This window comes from Gymnoscopelus braueri (genome assembly GCF_963280865.1).
Source record: "Gymnoscopelus braueri genome assembly, chromosome: 14".
NCBI classification, from domain to species: domain Eukaryota; kingdom Metazoa; phylum Chordata; class Actinopteri; order Myctophiformes; family Myctophidae; genus Gymnoscopelus; species Gymnoscopelus braueri.
In genome coordinates, this window is record NC_137619.1 from 30,944,491 (window position 1) to 30,956,757 (window position 12,267).

At 50.3% G+C, this 12,267-nt stretch overlaps 1 protein-coding gene across 1 annotated transcript in view; it reads right to left on the reverse strand.

The window, feature by feature from the left end:
• The window catches only part of rgs7a (regulator of G protein signaling 7a), a 94,030-nt gene that overhangs the window by 27,447 nt on the left and 54,316 nt on the right, over positions 1-12,267 (reverse strand). Inside the window, exon 2 of the mRNA XM_080450187.1 lies at positions 465-561. Coding sequence (XP_080306313.1) covers positions 465-561 — 97 coding nt within the window. The remainder of the gene's footprint in view (positions 1-464; positions 562-12,267) is intronic.

Below are 12,267 nucleotides of genomic sequence, written 5' to 3' on the forward strand. Positions count from 1 at the left end.
GTGTGTGTGTGTGTGTGTGTGTGTGTGTGTGTGTGTGTGTGTGTGTGTGTGTGTGTGTGTGTGTGTGTGTGTGTGTGTGTGTGTGTGTGTGTGTGTGTGTGTGTGTGTGTGTGTGTGTGTGTGTGTGTGTGTGTGTGTGTGTGGAGCTAATCTCGACAATTGTGTTTGTCGGAGTGCTCGTCTAAGCCGGAGGCAACGCAGAGAAATAGATCCTATCTCCACAGGGGTGGTCAGGTACTGTAACCCTGCTCCACCCGGACACCACCTTAATGAGACTTTCGGGACATTCTGGTTTTGTCCGTCTGATATGCAAGCAGATATATTTCTAAATGGGTCCAATGTTTGTTTGGCAAGTACTGAATTGGGGTTGGGTGCGTACTGTCTGGGTGGGAGCCAAACAGAGGCTCGGAGAGGAGAGAATTGTAGAGGAAAGGAGACTAGACCATACATAGCAGGAAACTTACCTGAAACAACACTGGGTATCTTGGATAGAAAACTTTTCACTGTGCGGATGGGGATTCCATTTTTCTCCTCCTGCATGCGGGCTATTACATCCTCCATCTGACCAACAGAGAGATAGTAAGAGCGAGAGAGGGGGGAGGAGGGAAGAGAGAGAGAGAAAATAGATTTTAGTCACCTTGCCTGGATAAATGAGGGCAAAAACGAGACAGTTAGAAATGGGTTCAAGTGTGGTTCAGACATGTCTCTTGAGAAAAGTCAAGAGCTGGAGAGGGCGTTGGTGACTATTGCCTGGTCATACATTTCCTCTTTCTTTCTTTCTTCCTTCTGCCATGACAATAGTGTACCATTAAAAAATTGAAAATTGTGAAGGAATTCTGTCATTGTGAGTCAGAATCAATATTCTTGGCATGCTCATTGCTTCCTACCAAAGACAACTGCTGTCAACGTTCTGGAAGTGTTAGACATTTTTGACCAAGATCCTGCAATGTGACCATTGCTATAATATACATATCTTATTGCCATCGTGACATACAATCTGACATGCTATTAATGTTAAGATAGATAATGTCTGCCACAGCATTTTGCTTAAACTTACAAGAGAGCTGATATCGCACGGTTTGCAGCAGGATTGAGATTTTCTGCTGTCAGAATTAACCTGTTTCTCCTCTGACAAATTTCTGGGCTCTATTTCTTACATGGATGGATTTTTGACGATTACGTTTTTGAAACTCTAGTAAAGTTACTAGTGCATATTATGCATTACACTCTGTCAAGAGTCCCAAAACAGAGCTCATGAAATACAGTAGGCAGCATTTTTGACAGACCCTAATGACCACAGCTTTGACTGACACATAGACACACATCTCAAATGCAAAATGGTAAATGGTCTTAATTTATCTAGCACATTTCTAGTCAACTAGTGTAGACCCCATAGCGCTTTACTACACATTCACCCACACACGGTGGACTGGACGATGCAGGATGCCTGCCTGCTTATCGTGAGAAGCTAGGGGTTCAGTGTCTTTCTCACTCCATGAAGCCAGAAGGAGATGGGGATCGATCTGGAAAACATCCGATTCCAAGACAGCTGCTCTACCGAGTCCTGAGCCACTGCCGCCCCCACACACAAAACACACATACATACAAAGGCCCGTCAGTGGGACAGAAATGTGTTGGAATCGTACTATCCTCTGCCCTGTGGCTTGGCAATGGCAAAGCCAAGCAGTCCTGCTTCAAAGAACAGACAGAACGGAGCAGAGCAGAGCGGACAGCAGAGCCTGGCCGTGATGCATCAGCCTTCACGGATGGATGCCAAGAGATCTCCCCAAAGTCCTTCCTCTGGCGCATGAATAAATACAGTAAAAATGTCACACACATGGACACAGGCACACGTGATCAGTTGCATGGAAGCACACAGACCTATCAATAACAAAGACTTGGCAACATGAAGACACACAAAGATGCAATTACATACATACAGAGTCCAAAGATTTGGCAATATTTACAGACATTGGACATGTACACACGCACGCACGCACGCACGCACGCACGCACGCACGCACGCACACACACACACACACACACACACACACACACACACACACACACACACACACACACACACACACACACACACACACACACACACACACACACACACACACACACACACAAACTTGCTGCTTAGCCAATCTACTCTATATAGCCCACTGGTTACCAGAGGGAGCTGTTAGGTTAGCTTGTTGTTCCACAGCAACCAAAACAAGACTAGGTCAAAACCCAGTAGAGGATATGGCTGGATAATAATGGACATTATTATTATTATTTAATTTTGCTTTATTGAGTATTGTATGAATATGTATTTGTTACAGTGTTTGAACTGCTACCTGACCTGTATATACTTTTTGTGTATACAGGTATAACACAATTAAAACGCTGTGTACCTTGTGACACCTTGTTGGACCCTTTTCACCATTATGCCTTGTACAGTATGTGTGGCCCATGTGAGGTCTTATAGAGATGTGCATGCGCCAACATGTTTTTATACGGTTAAGAGATGGAATAATCCATCTCTTTGGTATAAGTCTATCTCCAAGCCAATTCTTAAGCCTGCCAGGAATTATCCAAGGGTCACTTTATATTATAAGGTCATTAGTCTCAAAAGTACGGTCTATAATATATATTCATCTTAACAGGCTTTTGCAGTATTTTGATATGTCTGATTATATATTCATTCATACAGTAACCACAGTTATTTGTAAAGCAAGAATGCAGGAATACAAATCCATTTATACATGCTTTATAGATTTACAGAAGGCTTTGATTTGGACTTTGAACAGACATTAGAATTTCTTTAAACTAATGTACAGTAGGATGTTTACTTTATGGGGATGATATTATCCTCCTGGTAGAGTCTGGAGATCATTTGCAGAAGATGCTAAATATTGTTCATCTCTGGTGCTCTAGATGTCGGCTTATGATCAACCAGAGTAAAAATCTGATAATGTACTTCAGAAAAAAGAGCACTAAGATCTCAGCAGATTTATTTTTTGGACTATAATGATTCCTAAAATACTTGGGCTTTACTTTGGATGAAAATAGCAGACCTACAAGATCACAAAGAGTCGCATCCGTAACACGTTGTGAGCTTGAAAGGTCGGCTATTTAAGTATGAATCTGGCTTTTATGTCCTATGAAGCGGGGATTGGAATCCTGGCAGACTCTGCAGGGAGAGCTGAATGGCCAATAATCAGTCAAATTATCTTTCGTATGGCTATTCCACACACTCGCAGCTCTGTGAATCATGTGTCTGATTCTTAGTTAATGCAGCTGGAGTATGGGGTTACAAGGTTGACCAGAAAGTAAATTCTGTTCAGAATAGGGCGCCATTAGAAGTGTCTCAGGAGGTAGTGTGGCCGCCTTGGAATCGGACGGGTCCCAGTTCGATACCGAGCTCTTCCTGGCTGCGTGTCCAAGTGTGCCTTGCATGGTTTCCTCCATTGTCGATATGTGAATGTGTGTGTGTGAAAGAAGGTGAATGTAAAGCACCTAAGAAAAAAATCAGGTGTGCCTCCTCTGGATGCCTTTTTTGTTTAGGCAGTGGGTGCTCAGTTATAAATCTAACTTGAATCAAAATGCCACCAAAATGGAAAAAGCGGCACTCCAAAATATAGCATGCGAGACTGGCTCAGATACACATTCTCATTTATTGGGAACACCTCAGAGCAGATTTAAAAAGTTATTTTGGAGTGCCGCTTTTTCCACTTGGAGAAAGATGCTATATAAATACACCTTTTATTTACCATTTATAAGCTGTTTCCTTGTTTGGGAACCAATGAAATCAAGCTACAGGGAGTAATGCTAAAGCTGTGAACTGTCTCTTTACTTTGCCAGAAAGTAGGATAATAATAATAATAATAATAATAATAGCTTGAATTTATATAGCGCCAAACCCAAGGACGCTTTACATCAAAAACAATAAACAACCAACAAACAAACAACCAAACAAAACAAACAACAACTATTTGCCATAAGCCTGAGAGAATGTGTCTTTTCAAGGCAGCCTTAAAAGAGGGCTATAAATATAACTTGAATCAAAATACCATAACAAAAAAGGTTTTCAGTTGAAATAAGGCCACCCGTGGACAAGGAGCCTGTATTTTTCATTCTTAGAGAGGCAGAATGGGTTTATAGCTTTCATTTCATTGCTTCACTGAATGTTGGCTGTAACAAAAGTTATCCCCCAATTTTAATATCTAGAGAGAAATGGTCAAATAACATATGGTCTATGCCTAATTTAAAACAGATGAAGCAATGTTTCTTTAGGTCCTTAGCACTTTGTTACTTCCTTACTAACTAGAAGCCAGAGGTCATTGTGTGCTCAAGTGTGAACCGGTAACCTGTGCTATTGAAGTAAGTTGGTTCACAGAATAGGATATGCAATGTTCATCTAAAATATGTTTTAAATGAATTTCATTTAAACATGTTCTATTGTAGTAGATTACATTTTCAGTTTATACAAAACTTTTAACTTTTATTTAGAGGGATTTATTCAGGATTTTGTCAGCTCATGAGCTTGCATTGCCTGTAAGGAAGACCAAGCACTGATACTTGCTCAAGTCTCCGTCATTGGAGTGAAGTATGGTACTGTATGCATGGATAGAGTGAGTAGCACTATAGCATATTGTTATACTGAAAAACTTACAGTTCATCAAACACCCTAAGGCTTGAAACCATCCCAGTTAGTGGACCTTAATTGACAATGATGAAGCACAGGCATACAGCTAAAGAGCTGCTGGGAGAGAGCTACAGTACAGTATGGGTCAGATAGAGAGAGAGAGGAGGGAGAAAAAAAACCTGACTTGATATGAAATTTTCTATATTATTTCCTTCTGTGCTTTCATACTCCTCCTTGGTGTTACTGAGACAGATGAGCTACAGACACAGTATGATGTATTGGGGAAGGGGCCCAACTTGGCAGATGCGTCTACAAAATCCTCCTTTCATAAATAATGAATAATTAATCGGGTCTGGAAGCTGGAGGGACAGAATGATAAAAAAAAACAGAAGGGAGGGTATGAGAAGGAGTCAATAAGGTAACGCCCCCATATCAATGATGCGATGCGAGAGTGCAGACTAGTCCAAAACCACATCGGGACTCCTGAATCGCTGCCCTCCACACCCTCCTGTCTAGCATCAGACGTGAGCAATGCAGTGTTGTTAGCTCCGTTGTCACGATGCAGTGTGTCTAAAAATGATGCAGGTGGTACACCTCTTTCCTTTCCTGGCTGTGCCCTGGGTTGGCTCCCACAGTGTCGGTTTGCTTGTCATCAGTTCTGTATGCAAGACGCAGTGCCCAGCCAGCCTCATACTTCTCTCTCTGACCTTGTCTATGACCTATGGTAAGTCCCCGTAGAGGTCCACGTTTCTGATAGGTTCGCCGGCGGACACCAAAGTGCCATGCGTAGCATTCTTGTGTAGAAGCCATCCAGGGCCCTTTCCTACTGTGCTGTGAGCGTCCATGTCTCGGCCCCATTCAGCAGCACTGACTCCACTATGGACAGCCACCTCTTGAGGTCTCATACTGTACCAAGATTTACATCTACAAGCTCACAACGCCTCGCAAAGATCGGTTCTTTTTCGTTTGAGGTCGTGAGGCACTCACTATGGGAAACAGCGCCATCTGGCGATGCGACAGAGCTACACAATACGCTCCCGGGGCCCAGTATTGGGCAGAGGGTATGTCACGTGACCGGCCGTCCTTCCCCTTTCCGGAAGGCCATAAAAGGCCGGTCGTGACGTATTACTTCCTCTTCAGTTCCTCTGTTTGACAGATGCACAAGGCTACACGCTTATAAAAACTGAAAAGAACAATTATTCAACTCATCTTCGACTTCTTTGGACCGCGAGAGAAACCAGCTATAACCCTCAAAGCGGCGATTCGGATTAATCACCCACGGGTTTTCTCTCGCATCGGAAAAACAAACTTTAATCAACTTCTTTTTGCCTCGTGGTACTGGTGAGTCAGGCCTACCGGCATTAGCCGGCTAACCGGCATTAGCTGCTAACTGCTACTTAGCCCCATAGCCGCTAGCTGCTACTAGCTTAGCTGTTTGGCTACAGCCACAGCATTAGCGCCTCTCACTAAGCTAACCCCCTGAATAGAGCTGTTAGCTTAGCCTTCCACCACCACACAATGGCTTCTTACAAGGGCGTCTCTCACTACGAGGGCCCTCTACCAGCGAGACAGTGCGGACTCCCCGACTGTTCCGCCACCATTGCCGGGGATGACCCACACCGTATATGCATTGGCTGTCTCGGTATAGCTCACGCGTTTAACGCGCTCTCCGACCCGGTTTCCTTCTGCGGAGCATGCTCTCGCTACTCAGAGAGGTTCCTGAGAGCTCGATACGGCCAGGCCAGGGCCTGTGCAGGGAATGCTGGCGGGACTAGTGTCGTTCTGTTAGCCCCGCAGCAACCCTCACGCACCCCCACCCCACCCTCAACTGCCGCGAGCGTTGGACCTCAACACTCACGGCGCTCCGGTGATGCTACCATGCCACCTCCTACCGCCTCGAGCCCTGCGGAGAGCGGAGCTAGCCTCTCACAGGGCCGCGGAAAACAACAAGCAGCCACTGCCGCCATGGGGACTCGACCTCAGCCCCCACAGCACCAGGCTCTCTCCCCCTCTTCCCCCCCACCCCAACTGCTCCTCTCCAGCGGCCAGCTGGAGGACGATCGTGACTACATGGAGGGGGATTACAACGAAGGGGAGGAGTACGAGGAAGGCGAGTATAACGAGGAGGAATACGACGATGAGGAGCTCCCTTCTGCTCAGGACTCCTCGGACGTCGTCATGCTTAGCCCGGTACGGGCTGGTCCCTCCTGCCCCCCCGCCCCCCTCCTCTCTTCTCTCCCACTCTCTCTCCAGGCACCTACGAGCCAGGCTGACGAGGCACGAGCGCTCCTAAGCTCTCCGTCTATACAGTCTTCGAACGGGCGGCACTCAGATGCGGCCAGCAGCTCCAGGTAGAGGAACCACGAGCCTCCGCCGCTGCAGCTGCACCCTCGTTCCCGGGCATGGTCGCCCAGGAGCCTCGCCGCCCGCGGACCAGAAAGCTCCCAGTGGCCACAGGCTTCAAGGAAGCTCTCCAGTCCTCCTGGAAGGGCCACGCTGACCCATCTGGACTCAGCTTCGACATCGGCGTGGCAGGGGGGCTAGGACTGGGACTCAGTCTCCCCCCCATGGACTCTGTTCTGGCCACCAGTCTGGGGGCGATGAGCAGGGGACGTGTCTCCCTCACCTCTAAGCCTACCTTCACCCTCCAGAAAGAAAAAGCTGCCTCAGCAGCCACTGAGAGGTCCTTTAAAGCGACGGGTCTCGTCGCCAAGACTCTCAACGCCAGCACCCTATTACAAGGCTCCCTGAGCGCTCTGCTTCAGGACCTAAAACCTGCACTGGGCGAACACGCTGAGGAGATCGAGCTAGTCATGCAGCTCATCATACAGCTGAACCTGCACGCCACTTATTGGACCGGTAGGTCCCTGGACCTCTGCGCCATGCAGGAACGGACCAGGTGGCTGGACCTCGTCCACTTCCCAGGCGAAGCCGGGCAGGAGGCCAGAAAGCAGCTTCTGACCCTCGACCTGGACCCTGAGAACCTTTTCAAGGGCGGTGCCAACTTCATCAAATCCTTCACAGAGGAGAGAAGGACGACGCAGGAGGCCGCCACGGGCGTCTTCGAACCACTCGCCTCCTCCTCCTCCTCCTCCAACACCAGGTCCTGAGGGGAAAGACCTGCAGCGAGAGGAGGACGCTCCTCCTCCCGCCAATCCAGGTCGTCCCCCGAACGCACCCACACCGGCTACGTCCAGGGACAGGGAGAGGCCCCAAGAGGAGGTCGGTACTCGACCTCAAGCCTCTCGCCCCACCTCTGCTGCCAGGGCTCCACGTCGCAACACAACTCGCTCCCGTCGCGGGCGGGTGAGGTGACATTTGCCCATTTGTTCCTCCCAATGTCAGGCAGGCTTGGGGGGAGAAACAACACTGCCAGCCGCTCCACCCAGAGCTGCACAGTCAGGCTGGAGGGACGTGGACCCCCCCCCGATTTTAACGGGGAAGAGACAGGGTTCGTTTTTGCATCTCGAGGACAGAGTCATGGACCACTCCTCCACAGCCAAACAACAAAAACTGTCGCACATTTCTGTGAGGTCTGTAATGCAATACCCTGTAATTGTTCCAATAAATTTGTTGAATGTTACAAAACCTTGTCTTATTCCAACTCTGCATGTAGACCAAGGAGAGTGGGAGCCACCTTTATGGCGGGCTCCCGTTCTCGATGGTCCCACTATGAGCCCACAGTGCTCGGTAAACCCAATTATCGGTTTTCCGAACACTTGTGGGACAAAACTACTGAATGTATCTACACCAATGCAGAAAATAAAATCACCACAGGTAATAAAATCAGTATCATCCCTGTCCGCCAGAGGGCGCCTTTGCACCTTGGTACAGGGGTCACGCCAATTTTGCCTCCCAATCCTCCCATCCGAGAGAGGGCGCCAAAACGCCATTTTAGTGAGAGATTTCCACAAGATGGCGGCACGGAAGGTAGGCAGAATGACTACAAGGACTACAACCCGTTCAGACCGGAGGTTGACGTCAGGGAGACATCACGTGCGGGGTCACGTAACTCCCTCGACTCTCCCAGTCAGTCATTTAACGCCTACACCGTCTCTAGTGGCGACCACACGTATGGTCCCACCGGAGCGATCGGTCGCGTCACTGGTTTCCATGACAACGACCGGCCGGTCTGTGAGACAAGTGACAGCGGCACTCCTCCCCCACCCCCTAGCTCGCTGCTTGGCGCAATGGAAAGCTTGCCACCCGTCACCTTGGGTGCTTCGCACCATACAGAAGGGTTACAAGATACAATTCTCCGCGAAACCCCCTATGTCGGACAAAGTAGTGTTTTCACAGGCGAAGGGCGGAGCGGCGATAACCTTGCGGGAGGAGGTTCTCCCGCAAGGCGCAATAAAATAATTATCTCCCGACCACTGGGTTTCTACTCGAAATACTTTCTGGTCAAGAAAAAGGGGGGGGGTGTAAGACCCATCCTGGATCTGAGGGGTCTCAACAAATTCCTAACGAAATTCAAGTTTCGCATGCTGACGACCGCGACGTTATTAAGCACGGTGAGTCAGGGCGACTGGTGGTCAAGTATAGACCTGAAGGATGCTTGTTTCCACATTCCTGTCTACCCACCGCACAGAAAATTTCTGCGCTTCGGTTTCGAATACACGGTCCTCCCGTTTTGGAATGTCCCTGAGCCCCCGTGTGTTTGTGAAATGCACACAGGCGGCTATAGCTCCGTTAAGGAGACAGGGGATACGTCTGTCGACTTACATCGACGACTGGCTCTTGGCAGGAGTCTCCAGTCAAGAGGTGGCGAGACACACGGAGATAGCCATCTCACATCTGACGTCGTTGGGTTTCACCATCAATTTTCAAAAGAGCGTGCTGATTCCATGTCAACAAACCTCTTTCATAGGGATTTCACTGGATTCAACTACGCTAGTGGCACGCCTATCCATGGAGAGGATAGACAGTTTCCTAGCCTGTGTGAGGTATTTTCGAGTAGGAAAGAAAGTCACGTACAGGCTGTGCATGCAGGCAGCGGGTCTCATGGCTTCGGCCATACACCTGGTCCGCCTAGGCAGGCTCCTTATGAGACCTTTTCAGAGGTGGGTGCGGGATCTCAACATCCCACCCACCATGGGGTCTCGAGGGGTCGTGGTGTCTCCGCGTTGCATGGAGGCACTCGAACCGTGGTCACACGCACTTCTTCTGTCAGAGGGTGTCAGTGTGGGTGCGGTGATTTCACGGAAGGTTGTCACGACGGACGCCAGCCTGACAGGCTGGGGCGCCGTTCACGAGGGCCATGCAGCCAGGGGAGTGTGGGACTCCAGTCTACAACTGGCCCACATCAACTACCTGGAGCTGATGGCGGTGCTCCTCGCTCTCAAGTGGTTCGAGGCGCGCATCAGCGGTTGTCATGTCCTGGTCAGGACGGACAACACGACATCCATGTGCTACATCAACAAGCAGGGAGGCTTAGGCTCCCGAGTGTTGGACAACCTGGCACGCGAGCTGACACTGTGGTGCGATTCGCGTCTACTGTCGATCCGGGCGGTCCATGTCCCAGGCCTCCTGAACAGCGGGGCAGATCTGCTGTCCAGGGGCAGGTATTGGTACACGGATTGGTCACTCAATCCGAAAGTGGCGGACATGATTTGGACCAGGTTCGGCCGGCCACAGGTCGATTTATTTGCCTCAGCAGAGAACGCGAAGTGCTCTCGCTTTTTCTCAGTGAAGGCAACGGACCTCTCGTTGGGGCTGGATGCGTTGGCTCACAGCTGGCCGAGGGGACTGCTGTATGCATTCCCACCGCTGGAGCTGATCCGCCCGACGTTAGAGAGGTTCAGACTTCAGGGTCTGTCTGTACTGCTGGTGGCTCCAGCATGGGGCGTTTGGAGATCGGAGATAACTCCTCTCCTTTACGCAGAGCCGTGGCGCCTCCCTCCGATCGAGGACCTGCTGCGACAAGCAGGGAACGAGATCAAGCACCCCAGCCCCCGGGACCTAGACCTGTGGGTCTGGCCCGTGAGAGGGCCAACTTAGACTCGTGTGGTTTGCCCCCTGATGTGGTAGCTACCATTCAGGGGGCCAGGGCCGGATCTACAAGGGCTGCCTATGACATTAAATGGAATATTTTTGTGTCATGGTGCCGGGAACAGTCACCAGTGGTGGTGGCTTTTCGGTGCGCAGCATTCTTATTTTCCTGCAAAGCAGGTTAAATCAGGGCTTGGCTTTCTCGACGGTCAAGGTGTACCTGGGGGCCATTTCCGCCTGCCACGAAGGTTTCGATGTCGGGACGGTTGGCAAACATCACATGGTGCGACGTTTCATGGGCGGCGCCAGACGGGCCAGGCCGACTAACAGGGCTCTGTTTCCGGCCTGGGATTTGGCGGTGGTGCTGAAGGCACTCTGCCTCTCTCCTTTTGAGCCTCTCGAGACTGCGAGCCTGAAAATAGTGAGTCTTAAGACTATCCTTCTCTTGGCCCTGTCTACGGCCAAGAGAGTTAGTGACCTGCATGCACTCTCGGTAAGTTCGGAGTGCTTGAGGTTCTCTGGTGATGACAGGAGGGTTCTGTTGAAACCGAACCTGGCATTTGTTACCAAGACCGGGGTGGTAGCACCGGCCCCGGTTGAGTTGGTAGCTTTTCATCCACCTCCTTTCGCTTCGGCGGAGGATGAACGGTTGCATTGTCTTTGTCCAGTGAGGGCCCTGAGGCTCTACTGTCGGGAGACGGCGGCCAGCAGGTCGTCTACGCAACTGTTTGTCTCATATGGCCGCGGTGACCAGCGGAAGGCGGTTGCCAAGCCAACGCTTTCCAGATGGATAGTTGAGGCTATAAGGCTCGCCTATGCTAGTGGTGGGACCCCAGTACCTGATGGACTGAAGGCCCACTCGACTAGGGGGGTGGCTGCATCCTGGGCCCTCTCTAGGGGGGTTTCGGTCCAGGAGATTTGCACGGCCGCTAACTGGTCGTCACCTTCGACCTTTGCGGCCTTTTACAGCCTGGACGTGGCGGCCTCCTCAGTGGCGCACGCAGTCCTGGGCGTGGCAGCCTCATCTACTTGAGGTGCCTTCTCCTCCTGATGTGCTCCGGGGGGCTGACGATCTGTCGGTCTCGGGAGCAGGGGGACCTGTTCCCTTGTTGAAGGGTTAGTAGGTGACAGACCTTGTTGTCTATTAGCTGAATAAGGCAGACTTCGGTCTGTCAGGGCCTCCTTTATTTTATCCCTTATGCCGCGTCCGGGCCCGATGGGTCTGGGCGCCCCAGAGGTCAGGGCCCGTCATGTGCGGGCCCCAGGGCCGGAGGGGGCATGTGCGGTTTTCTTTCAGGGATTGAACGTTTTTAACGCTTCCGGGGGGTTTATAGATCCCATAGTGAGTGCCTCACAACCTCAAACGAAAAATAACTCAAGGTTACGTAGGTAACCCCGGTTCTTTTAGTTGAGGAGTGAGGCACTCACCAAACACCCCTTTGTTTCGCCACTGCAAACAGAGGAACTGTGTTAAGAGGAAGTAATACGTCACGACCGGCCTTTTATGGCCTTCCGGAAAGGGGAAGGACGGCCGGTCACGTGACATACCCTCTGCATACTGGGCCCCGGGAGCGTATTGTGTAGCTCTGTCGCATCGCCAGATGGCGCTGTTTCCCATAGTGAGTGCCTCACTCCTC